The sequence below is a fragment of the Heterocephalus glaber genome, unplaced genomic scaffold (genome assembly GCF_053883595.1).
Source record: "Heterocephalus glaber isolate CG9 unplaced genomic scaffold, H.glaber_assembly_v1.0 deba00001745, whole genome shotgun sequence".
Classification (NCBI taxonomy): Eukaryota; Metazoa; Chordata; class Mammalia; order Rodentia; family Bathyergidae; genus Heterocephalus; species Heterocephalus glaber.
In genome coordinates this window covers 2,721,952-2,745,682 of record NW_028258451.1, presented here as the reverse complement: position 1 = coordinate 2,745,682, position 23,731 = coordinate 2,721,952, and the positions used below count along the sequence as shown (strand labels likewise).

Genomic DNA, 23,731 nt, shown 5'->3' with positions numbered 1-23,731 from the left:
CCTTAGCCTCCCAGAGTATTTGGTTTACAGGTATGTGTCACCACACCTAGTATGCCTCCCTTTCAGTGCACGTGGGGACAGAACCCAGGGCCTTGTGCATACTAGGCAAGTGCTCTACTGCGGAGCTAAGTCCCCAGCCTACTGTCTTTTTACTGCCCTTCTGGATATACAGCCACACCCATGATATAAAGGATTTCTTCATATCAAGACATAACAGTGTCACTCAGATATATGAAATACAGAACTATTTAGTATTTATAGCTAGGTAAGAGAGAACTCTCAGGTCCTACCAGGGCTTCATCTCAGGCAGAGTCACAGTGCCCTCAAGCTGGAAGGCAGCTTATGAAGACAATAGAGCTGGGTTACCTCAGCTTCCCAGGTTCTGATGATTGGTTAATCCAAATTATCTGGGCTGATGTCTAGTTTCCAGAGCCTGAGAGCCCAAGAAAGGAACAAGTTGGGGGTACAGACATAAGCAACTCTACAACAGAGGAACTGACTTAACTATAGCCTAGGCTTCCAAAGGGATTCAAGATAGTGTTTTTTTATTTGTTTGTTTTGCTTAAATTCTTTTATTGGTACATTTTAGGTATACATTTACATTTATCACTGGGTGCTTGTACCTGTACATGATGTATCTTGGTTATTTTTTCCCCATTACTTGTGCACCCTTCACACTCTCCACCCTTCCCTATTTACACAGATTTTATTTCCATTTTTTTTCTTTTCTCTTAATTTTCCTTTCGGTTCTTTTCTTTCCCCTTCCCCTCCCACTTCTCCTACCCCTTTGGATCTTTTCTTCCTATTTCAAATTATCAATTATTCATTTTAATCATTTTAATCCTTATTTACACTTTCAGTTTCTCACACTATAGAGAAACTATTCAGTATTCACACATGTGTATCCTATTAATTTCACTTAAGAGTATCGCCTCAATATGCATCCATTTAGCTATAAATGTCTCTAGTTTCTCATTCTTTATGACTGAGTAGTACTCCATTTTATTAAAAAAAAAACACATCTTCTTTATCCAGTTTCCAGTTGATGGGCACTTGGGCTGTTTCCAAGCTTTAACTATTACAAGCTGTGGCGCTATAAACATGGGTGCACATACATCACTGTGGTATGATTCCTTTCTTTTTTTTTTTTCCTTGGGTACCAAGGATGGAACTCGGGTCCTTGTGCTTCCGAGGCAAGTGGCAGAACCACTGAGCAAAATCCCCAGCCTGATTCTTTTAATTCTTTTGGGAAGATAACCAGCAGAGAAATAGCTGGGTCAAATGGGACCTCCAGCCCCAGTTCTTTGAGTTATCTCCATACTGATTTCCACAGTGGTTGCACCAGTCTGCACTCCCACCAACAATGGAGAAGGGTTCCTTTTTCCCACAACTCCAGCAACATTTGTTATTGGTTGATTTCTTGATAGTAGCCATTCTTTCTGGGGTGAGGTGGAATCTCAGTGTTGTTTTCATCTGCATCTCTTGAATGACCAGTGATGTGGAATATTTTTTCATATGTTTATTTGCTGCGTTTACTTCTTTGAGAAATGTCTGTTCATTTCAGATGCCCATTTTTGAAATGAGTCTTTGAACTTGGGGGGGGGTCTGATTTTTTTCAGTTCTTTATATATGTTAGATAGTAGTCCTTTGTCTGAGATACAACTGCTAAAAAATTTTTCCCAGATTGTAGGTTGTCTCTTAGCTCTGTTGGTGGTTTTTCTTGCAGTGCAGAAGCTTTGTAATGAGATCCCAGTTGGAGATTCTTTGTGCTAGTTCCCATGCTGAGGTTTGTTCATAAACTCTTTTCCTAAGCCAATGTCTTCAAAACTTCTACCTAACTTATCTTCCAGCAAGTTTAGTGTTTCTCTTTTAATATTTAGATCATTAATCCACTTTGATCTTAGTTTAGTGCATGGTGATAGATAGGGGTCTAGTTTTAATCTTTGGCAGGTTGAAATTCAGTTTTTCCAAAACCATCTATTAAATAGGCTATTTTTCCTCCAATGAGAGTGGTTGGCTCCTTTGTCAAAGATGAAGTGGCTGAGTATGTCTGGAGTTGTTTCTGGGTCTTCTAATCTTTTCCACTGATCCTTGGGTCTGTTTCTTTGCCAGTACCATGCTGTTTTCATCACAGTAGCTTTGTAGTATAGTTTCAAGTTGGGGATTGTGATACCCCCTGCCATGTCTCTGTTGCCTAGAATTGCTTTTGCTCTTCTAGGTGTCTGCTGGTTCCAAATGAAGTTTTGGATTGTTTTCACTCGTTCTATGAAACATATTGTTGGAATTTTAATCGGTATTGCATTAAACCTATATAGTAGTTTTAGAAGTATGGCCATTTTTACTATATCGATTCTTCCTACTCAGGAGCAAAGGATGACTTTCCATTTTCTTATATCCTCTTCAATCTCTGTTTTCAGAGTGCTGCAGTTTTCAGGGTAGAGCTCTTTTGCTTCCTTTGTTGATTGATTCCTAGATATTTCTTTTTTTTTTTTTTTTTTTTTGGATGCTATTGTAAAAGGAATTGTTTCCCTAATTTCTATCTCAGCGAGTCTGTTATTTGTGTACAAGAAGGCTATTGTTTTTTGAATGTTGACCTTGTATCCAGCTACTCTACTAAATCTGTCAATTAAATCTAGAAGTCTTTTGGTGGAGTTTTTTTGGGTTTTTATGTAAAGCATCACATCATCAGCAAATAATGAGTTTAACTTCTTCCTTTCCTACCTTTATTCCTTTTATTTCTCTTTTCTCATTGCTGTGGCTAATGTTTCCGGAACTATATTGAACAGGAGTGGTGACAGTGGGCATCCTTGTCGTTTCTGATTTTACCGTGAAAGTTTTCAGTTTTTGACCATTTAGTATGATGTTGGCTGTTGGTTTTTCATAGATAGCCTTAATCAGGTTGAGATAAAGACCTTCTATCCCAATTTTCTGTAAGGTTTTTTTTATCATGAATGGGTGTTGGATTTTGTCGAATGCTTTTTCTGCATCTATTGAGATGATCATATGGTTCTTGTCCTTAGCTGTTAATATAGTGTATTACATTTATTGATTTACATATGTTGAATCATCCTCGCATCCCTGGGATAAATCCGACTTGATCAGGGTGTATGATCTTCTTGATGACCCTCTGTATTCTGTTTGCCAGTACCTTGTTGAGGATTTTTGCATCTATGTTCATTAGGGAGATTGGCCTGTAGTTCTCTTTTTCGGTTGGGTCTCTCCCTGGTTTTGGAATCAAAGTAACACTTTCATCCAGGAATGAATTTGGGAGTATTGCTTCCCTTTCAATTTCCTTGATGAGTTTAAAGAGTAATGGCAATAGTTCTTCTTTAAATGTCTTGTAGAATTCAGCAGTGAAGCCTTCAGGACCGGGGCTTTTCTTTGTTGGTAAATTTTTTATTACATTTTCAATTTCACTCATTGCAATTGGGGTGTTTAGAAGTTCTATATCTTCTTCATTTAACTTTGGCAATTCATGTGTATCTAGGAATCTGTCCATTTCTTCTGTTTTCCATTTTATTAGAGTACAGGTTCTCAAAGTAGGTATTGGTGATCCTCTGGATTTCTGCTGAGTCTGTTGTGACTTCACCTTTTTCGTTAATTGCATGGATTTGAGACTTTTCTTTTTTTGATAAGGTTGGCTAAAATTTTATCAATTTTATTTACCCTTTCAAAAAAGCAACTCTTTGATTCATTGATTTTTTTTTTTGTATCATTCTCTTAGTCTCCACTGCACTGATTTCTGCTCGGATATTTATAATTTCCTCTCTTGTAAGAGCTTTGGGTTTGTCATGCTCTTTTTGTATGACCTTGAGGTTTTGCATTAGGTTATTTGAGTTTTCTCTGTTTTCCTAATATGGGCATTCACTATGAATTTCCTGCATAGAACTGCTTTCATCCTGTCCCATAGATTCCTGCATATTGTACTGGCAGTATCATTTACTTGTAGAAACTAATTTCTTCTTTAATTTCCTCTGTGACCCACTGGTTGTTCAGGAGGGTGTTATCTAATTTCCATGTGTTTGTAGGGCTTTTGCAGTTTATGTTATTGATATCCAATTTTATTGCACTATGGTCTGATAGTATACGGGGTGTATCTTCAATTCTTTTACTTTACTTAGACATGTCCTATCAACTAGCATGTGGTCTGTTTTGGAGAATGACCCATGTGCAGCTGCAAAGAATATGTATTCTGATTTTGTGGGGTGGAACACTGTAAACATCTATTAAGTCCATTTGTTCAATAGCTTGGTTCAGTTCTAGAATTTCATTGTTCACTTCATTGTTCATTTTTTATCTAGATGATCTATTTGTGATAGTAGGGTATTCAGGTCTCCCACTACAAATGTATTAGTGCTTATTTGGTTTGTCATGTCCATTAATATTTGTTTTGTATAGCTGGGGGCATTCGTATTTGGTGCATATATATTTATGATTGTCATCTCTTCCTCTTGGATTTTTCCCTTCATAAGATGTAGTGACCATCTTTGTCTTAGTTTTGGTTTGAAATCTACTTTGTCTGCAAATAAGACTGCTACCCCTGCTTTTTTCTGGGTTCCTGTCACGTGGAGTTTTCCATCCTTTTGTCTGTGAATTTCTTTTTGAGTTAGGTGTTTCTTGTACTTGCAACAAGAACCGCATCTTGTTCATTTTATCACCAAAACTTAACCCATAGTAGGTTCTCAATTAGTCACAAAATAAGTAAGATATAAAACTAGCATTGATTTTCTTAAGCTTTTTTTGGACGGGGTGATTTTTCTTTTCTGATACAAGGATACTGAAAGAAAGTTCAAGTCCTTATTTTGGAATCAAAATTAAATACACACATATATGTATATATCAAAGTCTCCAAAATACAGAGGTTTAATTCCTAAAGATTTGGGGTTGGTGGGTGGTACTGGGGATCAAACTCAGGACCTTGCACTTGTGAGGCAGGCACAGTGCCACTAAGCTAAATCCCTGGCACCTTTTCTCTGACCTTTTAAGGCAGGGTCTCCCTATGTAGTCCAGGCTGGTCTTGGACTCATGGCAACCCTCCTGCCTCAGCCTCCCGAGTGCTGGGACCACAGATGTATGCCACTACGCCTGGCTCTAGAGATCTTTATAACCACCTGCTTTTGTTAATTTCCTAAGATATCATAACTCAGTCTGATTTAGAATTTTTAAAAAGGTTAGGTTCCAGACAGGAAAACCAATGTTAAATTGTTGGAGGTTTTTTTGTTGTTTCTTATTTTTTATTTTTTGCAGTGCTGGGGCCCAAATGCAAGTCCTCACACATGCCAGGCAAGCACTCTACCACAAAGCTACAGCCCCAACCCCAGGGTGAATCGCTGAACAGGTCAACTCTAGTGTCAAAGTCTCTGCTAGAATGATCTCTGTCTAATTTTATCAAATGCAAAAAACAATCAGCTTTTTTGGAAATCACCAAGATCAGCATCACCTTTGGATTCTTCAATATTAGCAGGTCAAAAAGGATGTGGTGATTATTCTGTATCTTATATCTTAGTTAAGTTTACTGAAATACATTTTTAAATAAATATTTTGAACATCCCCCAATCAAGGCAGTGAAACTGTAAAATGATACTTCTTTCTACAAAGAAGACACAAAATTAGCTTGAAGAAAAAATCCAGAGGCCAATGAGGCTGTTTCAAAGACATGATGGAGGCTCCTTAAAATCCCAGAGATATCAAAGATCCACAGGCTCAGTCTTATGCACAGGCTCAGGGGCCAGCTTGATCCTGAGAACCTCCACAAAGCCATCACCAAACCAGCAAGTGATGTGTGCTGTGTCCATGGTGAAGTAGAAAAGGCAGTCCTGGCAGAGCTTCTGCTGATACTCAGGGGTGGGCAGACAGCACAGCCTCAATGGCACACTTTGCTTTTCTGTTGATTGAAAATACCTAAAGGACACCTGGCCAGGATCTTAGCTGAGCTGCCAGAGGTCCATCTCTGCATGAGGGGTAAACCAGACTTGTAAAGGGGCCACAGGTGCCTCTCTCACCCAGTCAGGAACAATGCTGTCAGTCGTCCTGGTCCTGACTGAGCAAGGATGAGACCGGGGCTGCATCTCCACAGTTTCCTGGCACAACTAGGGGTCCTTCTCCACTCATTGGCCTCTTATCTTTACCCCCCTCTAGAGGGGTCTTCTCAAGGCCATGTGGGCCCATCTGCTCTTCTGCCACAGACTCTGACGGCTTCTTGGCTCCACCCCAAGATCCGTTGCTCTCTCTGCACTTAGGCAAGGGTTGCTGGATTTTTCTTGTATCATTGTGCTTCAGGTAGTTTTCTTCTGAAGCTGTCTTCAGAGCATTTAGATTTCTCCTTAGTGCTTCGGTCTTGTTGTACACTTTTTTTTTTTGGTACCGGGGATCAAATTCTCCTTACTGCTTTGGTACAGCTGTGGTGTAACACATCCTGAGAGCTGTTACTGGTCATAGCTATTAGTTTTACCATCAGACTGGGACAGTTTTGGGTTTATGTGGGTTATTCTGCTTATTAAAATCCCCTAAAGGTTCCATCAAATTCTGTGGTGAGTCATAATCAGCTATGTAAGGCTTTATTTCTAGTACTGGTGTGCCACATATCACGTCAATTCCAGATAGGTATACAGCTCCACCAAACATGAGAAAACTGTTCTAAGCCCATCAAGGAATGTTCAGGATTATTAAAGATGCTCTTTCTAATCCTCAAACAGGCCTGTGAATGGCTACAAATGGATGGCTGCTGTGGAGTTCCATTCTTGGCTGTGAAACAGGATTCTAAGTAGCCTACTGGCTCAATTAAAAGATTTCCTGTCTCCAAGGACGGCTTCGTGCACACACAGGGTCGCTGTGGGGCGAGGCCTCGGCTCCTGCAAATGGCACATGGCTTCAAAATAGTGTTTTAAAAAAAAAGCTAGGTGTAGTGGTGCACACCCATAATCTCAGCACTTGGGAGGCTGAAGCAGAAGGATCATTGCTTGAGGCCAGCCTGGGCTTCATAGTGAGTTCAAGGCCAGCTGGAGATACATACTGAGAGCCTGTCTCAAGAAAATAAAAAAAGTAAACTTTTTAAAGTATATATCTGATGTAATGTTGTCACAATGACAGACTTTTAGGCCAACAGAACAGTCCACAAATAAGCCCTGGCATGTATGGTCAAATGATTTTGAAAGGAGTGACAAGACTATTTAATAGGGAAAAGGCAATCTTTCCAATAAATGGAACTTGGAAAGCTAGTTATCCACATGGGAAAGCATGGTGGTTTGCCTAACATACACAGAAACAAATGAATGCCAGGCACAGTGGCACATACCTGTCATTCCAGCTACTTGGGAAGGTGAAGCAGGAGGCTCTCTCAAACCCAGGAGTTCACCCTGAGCAATATAGTGAGGACTTGTCTCAAAAAAAAAAAATCAAATACATAAATATAAGGCTTACAGACATAAATAAATGTACAACTGGGTTGGGAATTTAGGTCAGTGGTTCCACCGCCTGCCTCAAAAGCACAAGGTCCCAAGTTCAATCCCCAGTACCAATAAATAAATAAACAACTCTTAGAAAACATAAGGAAAATGCTGCATGAAATTGGATTTGACAATGATTTCTTGCATATATCAAAAGCATGGATAAAATAAACTGGACCACATGAAAATTTAAAAGTTCCGCAAAGGATATAATCTACAGAACCAAAAAAATCTGCACTAGGAGAAAATATTTTAAGATCATATACAAAATATATTTCTAAACTTTCTGTAATTCAACAACAAAAAAACCTCATTAGAAATGGGAATGGAAGATATTTCTCTAGATTAAATAATCCTACTAAGCACATCACTAATCAGTAGTATAAAAAAAAATGCAGTGTTCTCAGATCCAAAAGGTGAGCTACATATGTACACACACACACACACACACACACACACACACACATGTACGCACACTATCAAAAAACCCCAGAAACAACAAAGGAAGTGTTGGTAGTGATGCAGACAGGAAACTTTGTGCAGGGAGAATGTTAAATGGTAGTTATTATGGAAAACAGTTCCTTACAAAATTAAGACACTGTATTATCCAGTATGTTCCTTCTGGGAGCACCCAAACAGAACTGAAAGCAGGGCTTCAAACAACTATTTGTGCACTCATCTTCATATACCATTTTCCCTAATAGCTAAAAGTTAGAACTACCCAAGTATCCATTAACCATTGAAGAAATAAATATGGTATACATATACCATGGAATATTATTTCACTGCAAAAAAGGAATAGACTTCTGACCTGTTACACACAGATGAACTTTAGACATCCTAAGTGAAATAAGCCTGTCATGAAAAGGCATACTGTATGACTCTACCCATAAGATAGCAATAGGCATCCAACTCATAGATACAAAGTATAGAGTAGCAGTAGCCAGGGCCAGTAGGGAAAGGAAATGAGGCATTCCTGTTTAATGGGGATAGTTTTACTTCTGCAAGATAAAAAGTTCTGGAGATTAACTGCCGGAAAAATGGGAATTCAAAAAACATTGTCCAATTAAGTCAATGGTAAATTTTCTCCATGGTAAAATCTCTGATGTTTAATGAAGCTGGAGTTGTACCTATAGAATTCCTCACATTCTCAGAGCACACCAGGCTCTCTTCATTGTGGATTTTCTGGTGATGAACCAGGTGGGATTTTCGAATGAAGGCCTTTCGGCATTCATTGCACTCATAAGGTCTTTCTCCAGTGTGGATCTTCTGGTGCTCAACAAGTATATGTTTGTGGCTAAAGGCTTTCCCACACTCCCTGCACTCATAAGGCCTTTCTCCAGTATGATTCCTCCAATGTTTAATGAGGTTGGAGTTGTACCTGAAGAACTTCCCACACTGACTACACTCATAAGGCCTCTCGCCAGTGTGAACTCGCTGATGTCTAATGAGTCTGCAGTGGTACCTAAAGCATTTCCCACACTCACTGCATTTGTAAGGCCTTTCTCCAGTGTGATTTCTCCAATGTTTAACAAGGCTGGAGTTGTACCTGAAGAATTCCCCACATATGCTGCATTCGTAAGGCTTTTCTCCACTGTGAAGTCTCTGATGTCTAATGAGAGTGGAGTGGTACCTAAAGAACTTCCCACATTCACTGCACTTATAAGGCCTTTCTCCAGTGTGAACCCTTTGGTGTTTAATGAGAGTGGAGCTGTCCATAAAGAATTTCCCACATACATTACACTCATAAGGCCTTTCTCCAGTGTGAACTCTCTGATGCCTAAAGAAGGTAGAGCTGTACCTAAAGAATTTCCCACAAATGTCACATTCATAAGGCCTTTCTCCAGTGTGAACCCTCTTATGTCTCATGAGTCTATAGTTGTACATAAATGATTTTCCACATTCTCTACACTCATAAGTCCTTTCTCCACTGTGAATACTCTGATGTTTCATGAAGTTGGCATTATACCTAAAGAATTTCCCACATTTGCTACACTGATAAGGTCTTTCTCCTGTATGAGTTTTCTCATGCTCATCAAGTGAGTATTTGCATCTGAAGGCTTTCCCACATTTACTGCATGTGTAATTGTTGTGTCGGGCTGGAAGGGCTTCCATACCCTGGGTTTCCATGTTTGGCTTCCACACACAGCAAGGGGCCTGGTGCTGGAGAAGGCCTGAAGTGGCTGGCGCTTCCTTCCAACCCTCCTTGCATGTGAAAGTTCTTTCTGCCATATGAATTCTGTGATTCTTCAAAAATGAAAGTCTCCAACTGTCCCCTCTGGAAAGATTCTGCTTATAAGGCTGGTAAAGCTCTGCCTCACAAAGGTACATCTCTTGTTCAGTTTGTGTTCTACTGTGCTCAGCTAAATGCAGAATATCTTTCAAGAGTGACTCCCTAGGCTGGGTCTTCTCAGTAGACGACCCTGGCTTTGGAGTGGTAACCTGTGATGCTCCTACAGAAATTCCTTGCTCAAAAAGTGCCTCCTCATCCTTGGCTCCATGCCAGCAACCTGTAAGAAGAGAACATGCTGGTGAGGTACATGTTGACTTTAATGGGAGGATCCTCATTCCAAATGTGTGTCACACACATCCACATTAAGTCCACAGGCTTCCTGCCAGGAGATGGCCATAAAGCCAGTGAGAGGAGGACCTGCTGTACAGGAGAGCCCAGTGATGAATAAGGACATAAAGAGAGGCACAGCAGGGGAAATAGAAGCAGGCTCTCTATCCCAATCCTCTGCAAATGCTTTCACCAGGCTATGGCTGATGGTGACTGGGGAGCAGTATGTAGAAGGCTATGTACAGCTAGGCATGGTGGCATATGCCTTTAATCCCAGCACTCGAAGGCTGAGGCAGGAGGATCACTGTGAGTTCAAGGGCAGTGTGGGCTACATAGTGAGCTCAAGGCCAACATGAACTACATAGTGAAACCCTGTGTCAAAAAAAAAGGCTGTGTCCAGATGTAGCGATATCTAATTCTGACAGATCAGCAGAGTTCAAGGACTACTGAGCGATACGTACATACCTCACTGCACCATAAGCATAGACCATGTGTTAGAAGGCCCTGCCAAGGGAGCAATGGAGAGCATGGGTGAGAGGTGAAGGCCACAGAAGGGGGAGGGGGGCAGATGTAGGGTCAGGGGCAGCCATTTGTCTAAACAAATGACAATGTGGAAGAAAAGGTAGAAATGAGGTTGGCCACTGGTCTTGGCATCAAACAATGGCAGGTGTAGGAAAGGTACCCAATGTGAAAAAAACCAAGCTCTGATACAATCCCCATTCCCAACTCCCTAGCAACAGGACCATGTCCGTGTGAGTCCCTATTACATCACTGGTGTTAATATCCACTCTCCTGGATACCCAGGACCTTCCCATCACTCAAAGTGACTTAGGTGGAAGTTGGAAGAGGTCATTCCAAGGGGAAAGACAGAGAAAGGTAGTGAAGAACACGTCCAGGGATCCATCCCACAGCATCCCACATGCTATAATCACAACATCACAGAAAAGTCCTGCAGAATCAATCCAGTGGCCCCCAACTGGTGACCACCAGGTCAGTGCAAGATATTCCTGCCACAAGAATACACCAAAAATATCAGTAAGAACAAGGTGACAATCTGGAGCATCGACCTTCCGAACATATGGACAGGATGACCTAGCCAGGGACAAGCAGGACATTGGGGTCTCTTAGAGGAACTCAACATTTCTGACTCAAGTCCTTTTCTGCAAACCCTCAGAGCAGCAAGAGACAGGGCTGCACAGGTTTAGAGGGGTACAAAGTACAGAGCGCCACACTTCCCATAACACACTATTAGGAAACCAGTGAAGAACTCTGTGCCATGGTCAGAATGTGGGAAGACAGAGCTGCCCTTGGGTAACAGGGAAACCCTAGCTCAACCAGGACACTGAGTGGGTGTGAGGGCCTTACCTAGTGAGGACAAAAGTGCCAAGTTTTCCAGCATCACGTCACAGTACAGCAGTCTCTGGGCCTCACTGAGGTGCCCCCATTCCTCCTGAGAGAAATAGATGGCCACGTCCTCAAAGACCACACGGCCCTGCCACAATGAAGACAGTTCAGTAAATGCACAGCTTGTTTTTTAACTATGCTTCTTTGATTTTTAGATTCATCTATTTGGCACCCAGTAACTAAAGGGCTAAACTAAGAGTTAGGTTTGTTTACATGTCCTACGCCATGCACGTATTCTGAATGACCTCCTCATCTAATTTTTGCAACCCAAGCCACTATTTTCCTTGACCTAAATCAACCAGGGGCAAGTACTGGACAACTAGGGGCAGCTCCCATGCCTTCAGGGTGCTGGAATTATTCAAAATAGCCAAACTTAAGCAGCTCACTATGCTCTGCTTTGTCTTTCCCTTGTGAGCCCCAGTAAAGGCCACAACCTAGGCTTCCTCCTTGCTCCTGTATTATGCCTCCTACCCAAGACCATTTTTTGTCATATGACCCTGGTGTGATGTACATCCCCTTTGGGAAGTGTAGGGAATAAATACCTTCTTTGTCACTGCTTTCACTCATATCCATAAAGTAAAACCTCATAGGTACAACCACTGTTACATTTTTCTCTCTCTAGGTTCTAAGTCCTTCTCCTCCACAACCATCCACTGCTCAATCTCCTCTACACCTTCCCAATGTGAAACAGATACCAGTCCTGGTGGCACTGGTGCCTTTTCTCTCATTTTCATTGAGCACTGAGTCTGGAACACAAGAAAAAAAAGCACCATTTAAATTGTAGGACTGCTATGCTGAACTCCAGCCCCTCTGGCCAGCCAATTCCCTGGGATCCTCCAGATCTTACTTCCCAGACAACTACACTCAGGATGACCCTTCTCCCTGTGTGCCTGATCTCAGGGCCTAGGGTTAAGCATTCACACCCTTCTACCTGCGCCTCATTCTGTGAACACACCTCCAACACAGCCCATACCATAGACATTTCTGTTACCTCCTAACTGGACACTGCACACATGGAAACGAGATTCAACATGCCAAATATATTCCACATCTGATTCAGTCTCAGTCCCGTCCCAGAATACCCCGAGTACCCTAACATCAGGGGTAGCCCAAAGCCCTGCTTTGAAGGTCTCCCCATCTGCCCTTTATCTCACTTTAAAGCCACCTAAGCATAGGCAGGGACCTCACTCCTGGGTGTTTCCAGCTTCTGCATTACACATTTTGTCCCATAAACAGTCAGGTCTATTTGCTCACCAAAATCTCATATTAAAACCCAGCTGGGCCAGGGATTTAGCTCAGTGGTTTCGCTGCCTGCTGAGCAAGCGCAAGGACCCGAGTTCGATCCCCGGTACCAAAAAAAAAAAAAAAAAAAGAAAACAAAACCCAGCTGCACTAACCTCACTCACTACCCACACCTACCATCACCTCACCCCGATTAAGGATTAGCAACACCATAACTGGTCTCCTTTCCCCCACAGCATCTACATCCATGGTAACACAGAGATGCTGTGTCCTAACTTCTACCCACAGCTTCCTTCCAGTTCACATGCCAGCCACAATATTGCGGATGTCTCTGACCAGAACTCCTTCACCAGGAATATCTGGAATATTTGTGGCATGGACAAAACTCACTCTTTCATTCCCTCTGAAAATTCTTCATACTGCTGACTTCCCCCTCTTACTTAATAGAACATCTATCCATTCTTCCAAACAAGAAATCAAGAGGACATTCCCAATTCCACTTTCATCTTATCTCCCAAGCTTCCTCACTTCCTATATCATAAAATGTGAACAATTTTAGTTCAAAATGCACTAAAAATCTAGGTCACACTACCGTCTTCTTTTCGTTCAACTCTTCTGTAGCCCAGAGTTGAGGCCCAGAACCTCATGGTCACTCTAAGCCTGGTGTCTATGTGCTTCTAGCCATCCTCTTACAGCCCGCACTCCTACAACAACAGACTTCCAGTTTCCTGTCTTACCTCCAAGCATTTAAACATTCTGGGTCCTGTGCCCACAATGCTGGCATACTTTAGCTCATTTTTCAAAAATGAGAGTCACCATGGCGCTGGCCATCCTGAGAGTCCTGGAGCCCTTCCCGACCGAGACACCCTCGCTGGCTGTGCTACTGCTGCTGCTGCCGCCGGGGCGGGGGGGGGGGCATGGCCTGCGGCGGGTCTGGGCCTAGTGCTGGCGCTCGCAGGCCGCAGCGAGGGCCCGGCGGGGTTGGCCCAGCTCCTGGCGGCCCTAGAGGGGACGGGTGTGGACTCCGAAGCGCGCGGCCTGGGGCTCCCGCAGCTTCTGGTCAGCCGTGCACTATTGCAGCTCCTGACCCTGGGCTCCGGGCGCAAGTGTGGGCGCGGCCTCCAGCGCTTGGCTGGGCTTTGCTGGGCGCCTCGCCCGGGCCGGGGCTGGGACCTGGGGTCGGCGTTGCTGGTGAGGCGTGGGGAGATCCCGCCGGCGTCCTGGAGACTCGCCCAGCGCTACAGGGGCTGCTGGGCCCGGGGACGCGGCTGACCGTGACTGAGCTCCGCCGACAGACTAGACTGGCCCCCGAGCCAGGAGACAGCAGCTGCCGGCCACCCGCGCCTGTGCTGTCGTTCTTCGCAGTGTCCAGCACGCGGGGGCAGCTCCAGGGAGTGCTGGGAGGGACTGGAGCTGCACCGGGCGTGAGCCGGAGCTGCCTCCGCGGCCTTGGCCTTTTCCAGGGTGAGTGAGTGTGGGTGGCCCGGGCGGGAGAGTCGTCGGACACTGCCCAACCCCACCTGGCCAAGGTGCAGGTCCTGGAGCCTCGCTGGAACCTAGCTGAGAGGCGGGGACCCGGCTCCGGGCAGCCGCGAGAGCAGCTTGCCGACCACCTGGCGCTCGTCTCCGCCACGCTGGCGTTTAATCTCGGCTGTGACCCCCTGGAAGTGGGAGAGCTCAAAATTCAGGTAGGAACTTTAACTCTTCTAACGCTATCATTTCTGCCTTAACTGAATTGGAAGGGTAGAGCTGTCGAAATTAGGACCTCTACTCCTTACTATTTTATATTTTAGACTTTTCACTTTCCCTTAGCCTTACCTAATTCGCTGTAATCAGACGTATCAATAAGACTGCGTAGTGCAGTCGCTCTTGGGAAGGGCTTTCAGCTCTTCTCGTGTCAGGTGAGGGGTATAGTTAAGTTACCAGGTGTATAATTGTAGTAAATACTCCGTCTAAGCAGGTGCTTATCGGATTGCTGAAGTGTATATAGGCATTCCTTGTTTAACAACTTACCCACTTAACTGTTCAGACTTACCACCCGCCGCTCGGATTTAGGATCCGGTTTTTTTTTGTACAATTCTGTACAACTTGGTAGAGCCTCAGTGCCTTTTGTTGTACAGTATACCTTGTTTGTACAAGACTAATTTTTTTCTGATTGTACCATAGAATACGGTAGTTTTATGGTATACATTACAGTACTGCATGTAAGAGTCTTGCAAATAAAAGCAAAGTCACCAGGTTGGAGTTTCCTTTGACCTTTTTTTCTGAATATTATAATGTACATACTACATACAATTCCTTATTTAGCAACCAATTCATTTAACGACCTGGGTCACCTAAACAGAACTCATTGATTAAATGAGTGTTTGTATTGAGCTTTAGCTTTTGCTCTTCCTTGACTTCAAATTTGTATTCTCTCAAAAAAAAATCGTTTTCTCTCTTCTTCTGTTAAAAATTCTACCATTCTTAGGAAGGGACATGAAAATAGAAGGAAAACATGGAAACAAAACTTGTACGTGGGGAAGGGAGGGGGCTTGAGAGGGGTATGGGGTAAAATAAAATAAAATTTATTTTAAAAAAAACATGAGAACTACAAAATGTAAGAAACTTAGCCTTACGGAACCAACTAGTCTTCATACATGAGAGGGAGAACAAGGGTCTCAACATACCACCTTTCCTTATGTTAGGGTGCCAAAGCCATCTTGGAGGTAACTAGGGTTGGTATAAGGTAGGAAATCCTCTACTAACCTGTGCAGGATCCATTTCTGCCATCATCAGTGGACCCTGTGGGAAGAGAGACCATGAGAAATATGCCACTATGTTAGAATCTCACAGGGTGAGCTGGACCACCACCTCTCTGCTCTGCCTTGGAAAAAACTGATCTCAATCTGTTTGTATAAACACAGCTCATCAAACTTCAGAGCTTAAGAGCTTCTCAGCAGATCTATGGCTCTGGAAAAGAACTGAATCTCCCTGAGACTCATCTGCACAGAATAAGAATGGTTCTTACCTCAAAAGGCTCATACTGGTAAAACAGCTACTACATACCAGGTATTGCTAGTCATACGATTAATTAATGGTTTTGTATGTTTTCAGTGCAAATGAAGTAGTAAGGCTTTGAAACTGGGTGTATACTTTTAGCATTTCAAGATTTTAGAGATCTCCCATGATAAGCAAATACAGGTAAAGTAATGTCAAACCAATTATGAACTGTTTGCAGAAATTTAACTTCCTGAGTAACTTCATGTGCTACAAATGTGTACAGACTTAGTGAGATAGTGTTTAATTCGTATTTGCATCAATAAGTGTTTCATTCATCCTTAGGTTAATGAGTTGTAGGGAAGACCTGAGCAGGCAGGTCAGCTACTAGTCCTTTCTGCAACCAGACCTGCTCTGGCTCTGAAGGGAGCTCGTCCAGGACTCTTGAATACAATACTAAATCATCCCCTCTTGCCCTGAGATGTCGTGGAGGAAAAAGCAGTGGCTTGGTCTGGAGTCCAGCTGCTCCACTACTCTGGATGACTTTTCTCTTGCTCCACAGACAGCAGCCTTGAGGATCAGCCAAGCCTGCAGGTGGAAAATCTAAACAGTCTCACACTTCAGTCTTTTTCCTAGGCCAGTTTCTTAACATATCCAGGACTTATTTTCTACATTCATGAGCCAAAATCCTTCCTCTGCCAGGTCTTAGCCGTTTTAGAAGATCAGAGTTGTGAACAAAAAACTCTCTGCAATGATCTAAAACTTCATTTCTTCAATAGCATTCAGATGTTGACTTGGGAGCCAGTGGGAAGACGGAATGCTAACTATTCTTGCAGTCATATTTGATGTATCAGGAAATCCTCTGGATTTTATCTCTCAGGTCTAACCAGCATCTCATCACACTGCTCTTCCACTGCCACCACTCTGGTCCAGCCCCTACCACAGTAGTCCAGTTCAACTGCAGTGGTATCTCCACCAGCATCCCTGCCTTAATTCCCTATCCTGTTTTCCCCAACTATCAATTTCTAACTCGGGACACTCCCTCCTATTCGCCCTCGAGAGCTTCCAGACGTTCTGGTTGTCATTCAGACGAGACTCCACCAACCGCTCTTTCTCGCAGACAACAGACATCCCGCGTCTCCCCGCTGCTCGAACTACGTGGCACCTGCAGCTTTCAAGAAGCCGGCCCGGGGCGGGGGGGATCTCTCTTCCACGCCTCAACGCTACGGCCAGAAAGAGGATCCCTCACAAGACCCTTCCGTCCTGCACACAGGCCTTGACCTGAGGTGAACGGGCCGAGCCCCTCTACCCAAGCGTAGCCCTCGGAGTGGGGCGCCCGGGGTCGCAGCACCCACCTGCGCCAAGCTTATGAGTGCGGCCTCCGCCAACCGAGCCCAGAGGGATAACCCGAGTGGGGACACAAGGGTAGGGTAAAGGCACTGCAGTCGCCAGACTGGCTCAGCTGAGAGACATCCCCTCCTCTGGGCACTGGGAATCAAACCGCTTCTCCAGCTTTTCTGCTCTGTCACCTCAGTAACAACCAAACAGTCCATAAGCTTAACGCTTTAAGAAACCATGGGACAACCAAGATGGCTCCCACCAAAAGATACCGGAAGTCCCGCCCCTCGTGGCGCCCACGCACATGAGCGATCTTGCCGAAGCCTTCATTGGCTCAGTCGTCGTCGTGCACACCACACGGACTTCTGGGAAACGAAGTCTCCGCGCCGCTCGAGCCACGGCTCCGCAGCTTTGTAACTCCTTAAAGCCCTAGGGCACCCATAGCTTCTTGGCCTTTTGGCTAAGATCAAGTGTAGCCCTAGGGCACCTGGACCATCGCGGGGAAGTGGAGTTCCAGAGCTCCAAAGACCAGAGGGTGCCTAGCTTCCTCTTAAAGGCAACGTACACGTATTTCCTTGGAGTGTAGTTTAGGATAATCACAGAAATGTTAGACACCCATTGTTTCAGCCTCTGTGAGGCAGGGTAAGTTCTCAAAGGCCACACATCTAAAGGGATACACCGTGGGAAGGCACTCTGAGTCTCCTAACAGCTGTTAACTGTCAGTTGTCCTGCTACTTTTGAAATATATAGAGAGCTATGCTTCAGAGGTTTGGAGTGTCCTGGCAGTGCACATGGTTAGCATGAGTGAGGCCCTAGGATTAATCCTCAGCACCAAGAATAAATTAATAACAAAAACAATAATAATGTTCAATATGTTTGGTCCTGGAGAAGAAAGACAATGAAATGAGGAGGGATGGTAGACTGCACTGAAATAAACCAAAAGGGTGAAAATGTGTCTTTCATTCCAGAGAAACATCTTTCCTGGCTGAATAATCAGTCATTGTTTTCCTACCCTGGGAAAAACAATTTCATTCAAATATTACTTCACAGCTGAGATATTTTCCAGTTGTTTTAATCTCAAAATAAAAATTACAGCAACTAATCACATGCCATTTCCTGCCAAGACACTGTGCCATTTAGCATGAGCATATATATAAAGAGGGAATCATTCCTAAGAAAAAGTGAAATCCCATAATTTTATTTTCTTGCTGAGAAGTGATTTATCATTCTATTTGTAATTGCAATGCTGTCTACACAGGGAATTGAAATTATCCATTAAAAATGCTGAAATACAAATTGCCAAGAGCTATTTATAATGATCATGTAGTTATCCGGAAACATTTCTAGAGAAACATATCTCTGACATGTGGGGGAAAAGAGTTAAGATCTCAGGAAGTTTGAAAGAGACAGCCAAGTCCAACAAGTCAGAGAATGAAGGGGAACCCCTGGCTGTACTAAAACTTTCACCACATTCATGCTTTTCTCTCTAAACTGTGATTTTTTTAATACTTTCTTCACTAACAGTTTTGTGGGAGAAGTAAAGACAGTAAAGTAAAAGACTTGCAACAAAGGTAAAAATGAATAGGGAAGCAGTACAGTGGTGTATATTTACTGCTTCACAAAATGTCCAATAAGCATGTACTGAGTTTCAGGCACAACAGTAGATACATGGGATGCACTGTGGTTATCAGCTGCTCTGCATATATACAGGACTGTTGCATGTATTCTTAGAGTCAATATTTGTCTATTTGATATTCATTAATCACAGGGACAAACTGAAAGCCAAATTTGTCCTCCTTTCTTGAATATTGCTTGAGTGCAGAAAACTCTTCAATAGTATCCTTTAAACCAGAGACCCTAGTATGTATATATTCCCGTCCTGCCCAGTGGGGATATCTACATATACTCCCGTACTTTCCTGACAGCCTACTTACTTTCATCTATCCTCTCTTCCCTTCTCTGTCTCCACATCCCATGCCCTTCCATGGGTTCCCTCATTCCATGTATACTTCCATTTTGTGTTTCTCCTAATTACTGAAGAAGAGTCCTTGATCTGAAAGACACTAACCGATAACACGCTAATGTAAATGTTAAAAAGAAAAACTGGGGATTAGGTCAGTAATGGATAGGCAGAATATAGCAACACTGTATTTTCTGCTAACTAGCTCAGTAAACTGAAAAATGATGCACAAAATTATTCAGTTATTCAGCATATTTTTCCTAGAGAAATGAATACACTACCATGTAACAACTTGGTTACAGGTGGACATTATTTAAAAACACTTAGGAATTCCATTACTTTTTAAAATGTGCCTTTCTGAAATTAACATAGGGATAATTTAGTAATCAGTTTTGAAGTTACACTGCTCCTGGAGACTGGACTGTGTGAGGCCATTTCTTCTCTTACATCTCTGGAAAGACCTGATCTTTCTTTCTTTTTTTTTTTGGCACCAGGGATCGAACTCGGGTCCTTGCACTTGCGCAGCAGGCGGCGAAACCACTGAGCTAAATCCCCGGCCCAAGACCTGATCTTTCTTGATGCTCCTATTTTTCACATTAATCCTTGTTCCTCACAGTCATTTATTCTACCACTCACCAGTCACTGCTGTAAAGGATTTGATGAGTTTTGTATCAGCATTCTCCCCCTCACACATCTCTTCTTCCTTCTCTCCCTTCTTGTTGGCTCAAGATGTGACCAACACACCCACCCACCATGATGTTCCACACCTAGCAGAGGCCCAAACCAACAGGGATGCCTGATCTTGGACATGAACCTCTAGAACCCTTCACAAAATAAACCTCTCTTTACTCATAACTACTTTATATCAACCATTTTTTATAATTATGTAAAGCTAACAAAACATGGAAAATAAAATCCATGAAAGAAAAATTGGGTAAGGTAGACTTGATGAAAAATTTCTCTGCAAGACACTTTAAAAAGAATGTGAAAAGATGTCATCACCTGTCATTAGGCAATGGCAAACTAAAGCAACAATGATATAATGCTGTATATCTGAGTGGCTAAAATCTAAAACTGTCATCCATTGCTGGTTGGAATTCAAAGTGGTATAGTCACTTTAAAAGATAGCGTATGGGCCAGGGATTTAGCTCAGTGGTTCAGGTGCCTGCCTCAGAAGCACAAGGTCCCGAGTCGATCCCAGGTACCAAAAATAAAATAAAAGACAGCTCAGCTTATGATTATAAATATACTCATAATATATAATCCAGCAAATCACACTCACTAGCAGGTAACTAAAGAGTTTAAAAGTTGTTCACAGAGAAACTGCACACAGATGTTTGTCGTAGATTTATTCATAATTGCCAAAACTTGAAAGCAGCTGATACAACTTTCAATCAGTGAATAGACAAAAAGTGGCATATCAATGCAATGAAATATTAGTCTCTCATAACTCGAATGCAAATATTTATAGCAGCTTTATTTATAATAGTAAAAAACTGGAAACAACCCAAACATCTATTAAAAACTAAATGGATTTTAACTGTGTTATACAATGGAATACTGCTCAGAAATACAAATTAACAAACTATTGGTTCATGCAACAATATGGATTAATCTTAAAATAGTGATGATTAATGAAAAAAATCTAGAGCCCCCAACCTCAAAAAAATATATACCATGGTTTCTTTTTTTATATAAAATGCCTCCTGTTATTTGTAAATGTGGGGGGAATAAGAAGGACGGGTGGGATTATAAAGAGACACAAGGAATCTTTTGCTTCTGTTGGATATATTCATTATCTTGATTATGGCAATTTCAAACACACATGCTGAAAGGGTGCACATCTTATAATTTACCTATTTGTAGTGTATTAAGTGTTAATCATATCTCAATAAAGCTGTTAAGAACTAAATATTCAGGCTGAGGATGGAATATCATCTGACTCCTCATGGAAAATCAGATGTGCCAACTACTTTGGCTGTACTGTATCCCTCTCTCAATTTAGGAGAGTGATCTCTGCCTCAGTATAAGCAAAACTTGGAGAACAATAAAGTTCATACCCACTTCAGTTACAAGGAGTGAAAGTGAGGTCAGGGAGCACCATGTCTCTTCTGAGGTCAGAGAAGCACCTGTGCAGTGATGGCCTTAAGGTCAACAGGCCACAGAGCTACAAAAATCCACAAACCTTTATTTACTCTCACAATAGCTGTGGCCCCAGGAAATAGCAATGTCTAGAGACTTTGAGAATTTCTGTACATCCTCATCCCACACAGCCATAATCACATGGATATTGTAGACAGTCTTATCGAAAGGACAAATCAATATTTGCCAGTCACCCCTACTGTTATTTCAGAGTTTCTGTACCAATGATTCTCACCTTGCTGTGCAGGTCTTACAACCTATGGCACTTGCCTATGGAACTCTGGATATTAGAGACTGGCTCCTGTACAGGTCTAGGAGACAGTAATCACTCAACAGTGTTAGGGAATATTACACCTAAGGGAATCAACTCATGTTGCTTCCAGAAGCATGGGAGATTTTCACAGCAGCTACACCTTCCTCAGAATGAACACTGGGCTCACAGGAGACCTTTACATTCAAGCCACAGAATTAGGCACATAAAGCTCTTCAGTCTTTTCTAGCAGGCCTACAACAGTGTACATTAAGTCAAACTAGACTGAGAACTTTTCTTGGCCAACCCATGATCAAGAAAATAAAATTTGTGCCACAAAAGGTATGCCTCTCTTCACACTGGCAGAAGACTATTTTTTCTCAATCCACTCCACATAGTACACAGAACCAAGAGGAAAGGATGACATAATATATAACATTTGCCACTGCATAAATTACATCATGGAACAGGGAATTTGCAAGGCTGGGTGATTTCAATGACTACTGTGTTCATGGTCAACACTGCCAATGGGAATTTTTCCTGGTAATCCCCAGCAGACCCTAGCTCAGATCCCTCATGCCAGAGTTAGATCATGGCCACTCAGAACTTAGCCATGAGAGAGGAAATGAGGACCCCAGTGGGCTCAGAATAATCATGATTCCCACAGAGAACAGAAGAGTGAGCAGATGTCTGCCTTCATTGAGAACCGAGGGCCCAACACACACAGCTGGCAGCATATGATGGGTCCCACCACAGGTACCGGCAGTGACATAACTGCCAAGAGCCCTGGACGGTACTGAGTCTGGTGCACCTCATGACAACTTCCCACATACGTAGTGCTTACTGGAGTCTCCCCATGCCCAGGATGGACATAAAAATGGACAAGTTCACCTGCGAGGTTGTCTCCAGAGGGCATGCAGAGCTCTTCTCTAGTGAGCAAGAAAGAGGAAATTGCGATTTTCTGCATTTATGGGCCTTTGTCTTGTGTGAATTTTTTATGCAAAACAAGATGAAGAGATGCAGTTAAGGATCACTAAAGCTGCATGTGTGAGGCCTCTCTCCACGGTGAACTCTGTGGTGCCGCACAAGATGGGAGCTCCTGCTGTAGGCCTTCCCACATGCATCACAGACATAAGGCCTTTCTCCAGTGTGAACTCGCTGGTGGAGAAGGAGGCTAAAGTTGCGGCTAAAGAATTTCCCACATTCAGCACACTCATAAGGCCTTGCTCCGGTGTGAACTTTCTTGTGTTGAACAAGGTGAGAGCTACTAATGTAGGATTTCCCACACTCACTGCACACATAAGGCCTTGCTCCAGTGTGAACTCTCTGGTGCAGAATGAGGCTAGAATTGTGGCTAAAGCACTTTCCACATTCACTGCACTCGTAAGGCTTTGCCCCAGTGTGAATTCTCTGGTGTACAATAAGGTTGGAGCTATGTCTGAATAACTTCCCACATTCACTGCACTCATAAGGCCTTTCTCCAGTGTGGATTTTCTGGTGTTTCACGAGGGTGTCCTTACGGCTGAAGGCCTTCCCACACTGGCTGCATTCATAAGGCCTCACTCCAGTGTGAATTATCTGGTGCTGAACAAGTGTGTCTTTACAGCTGAAAGCATGCCCACACTTGGTGCACACGTAAGACCTTGCTCCTGTGTGGACTCGCTGATGTTTAACGAGGCTGGATTTATGGCTAAAGAATTTCCCACATTTAGTGCACTCATAAGGCCTTGCCCCAGTATGAATTCTCCAGTGCTCAATAAGGTGAGAGCTTTGGCTAAAGAATTTCCCACATTCGCTACATTCGTAAGGCCTCTCTCCAGTGTGAAATCTCTGGTGTTGAACAAGTGTGTCTTTACGGCTGAAGGCTTTGCCACACTCGCTGCACTTAAAAGGCCTCTCTCCAGTGTGAACTCTCTGGTGCTGAACAAGTGTGTCTTTACGGCTGAAGGTTTTTCCACATTCACTGCACATGTGATGTCTTTTTCCAGTGTGGCAATCCTGGTGCATTTTTAGGTGAGACGGGTGAATGAAGGTCTTTCCACACTTACACACATGAGCTCTTTTTCCACTGTGGATTTCTCTGTGATTGAAAAGACTTAACTTCTGCTCAAACACATTTCCACATGGTAGGCATCTAAAGGGACTCGACTCAGTCTGAGTTGTCTGGCTGTCATGAAGAGGAACAGTATTTAGGAAGACTTTTCCATCATTCCTGCAACTGAAAATCATCTGTCCATGATGGTCTTCCTGGGGTTGGCCAACACTGGAGCTGGCTGGGACAGACTCCATCCACTCATTCCTTCTCCATGCAATCACTTCACTGTGTGGGGTCCAGGGCTGGAAGAGGCCAGTGCTGTTCAGCAAGTCAATCCCGGCCTCCCTGGACACAACAGGTATCCCTAACACACGGG

The 23,731-nt window shown here is 43.1% G+C and overlaps 1 protein-coding gene and 2 pseudogenes across 3 annotated transcripts; all 3 read right to left on the bottom strand.

The window, feature by feature from the left end:
* Window positions 1-2,476: 2,476 nt before the first annotated feature.
* Window positions 2,477-6,313, bottom strand: LOC147821307 (tRNA (adenine(37)-N6)-methyltransferase pseudogene; annotated as a pseudogene). The gene has a single exon (XR_015447264.1). The product of XR_015447264.1 is annotated as a tRNA (adenine(37)-N6)-methyltransferase pseudogene (transcript).
* Window positions 2,477-6,866, bottom strand: LOC101709600 (tRNA (adenine(37)-N6)-methyltransferase pseudogene; annotated as a pseudogene). Its single transcript, XR_015447245.1, has one exon. The product of XR_015447245.1 is annotated as a tRNA (adenine(37)-N6)-methyltransferase pseudogene (transcript).
* Window positions 2,477-17,378, bottom strand: Znf548 (zinc finger protein 548). The gene is made up of 4 exons (XM_013066275.3): window positions 16,986-17,378; window positions 15,400-15,435; window positions 11,371-11,497; window positions 2,477-9,955 (listed from the first exon to the last, which is right to left on the bottom strand). The coding sequence occupies exons 1-4, from the start codon at window positions 17,181-17,183 to the stop codon at window positions 8,517-8,519; spliced, it is 1,800 nt and encodes a 599-aa protein (XP_012921729.1). The 5' UTR covers window positions 17,184-17,378; the 3' UTR covers window positions 2,477-8,516.
* Window positions 17,379-23,731: the final 6,353 nt, after the last annotated feature.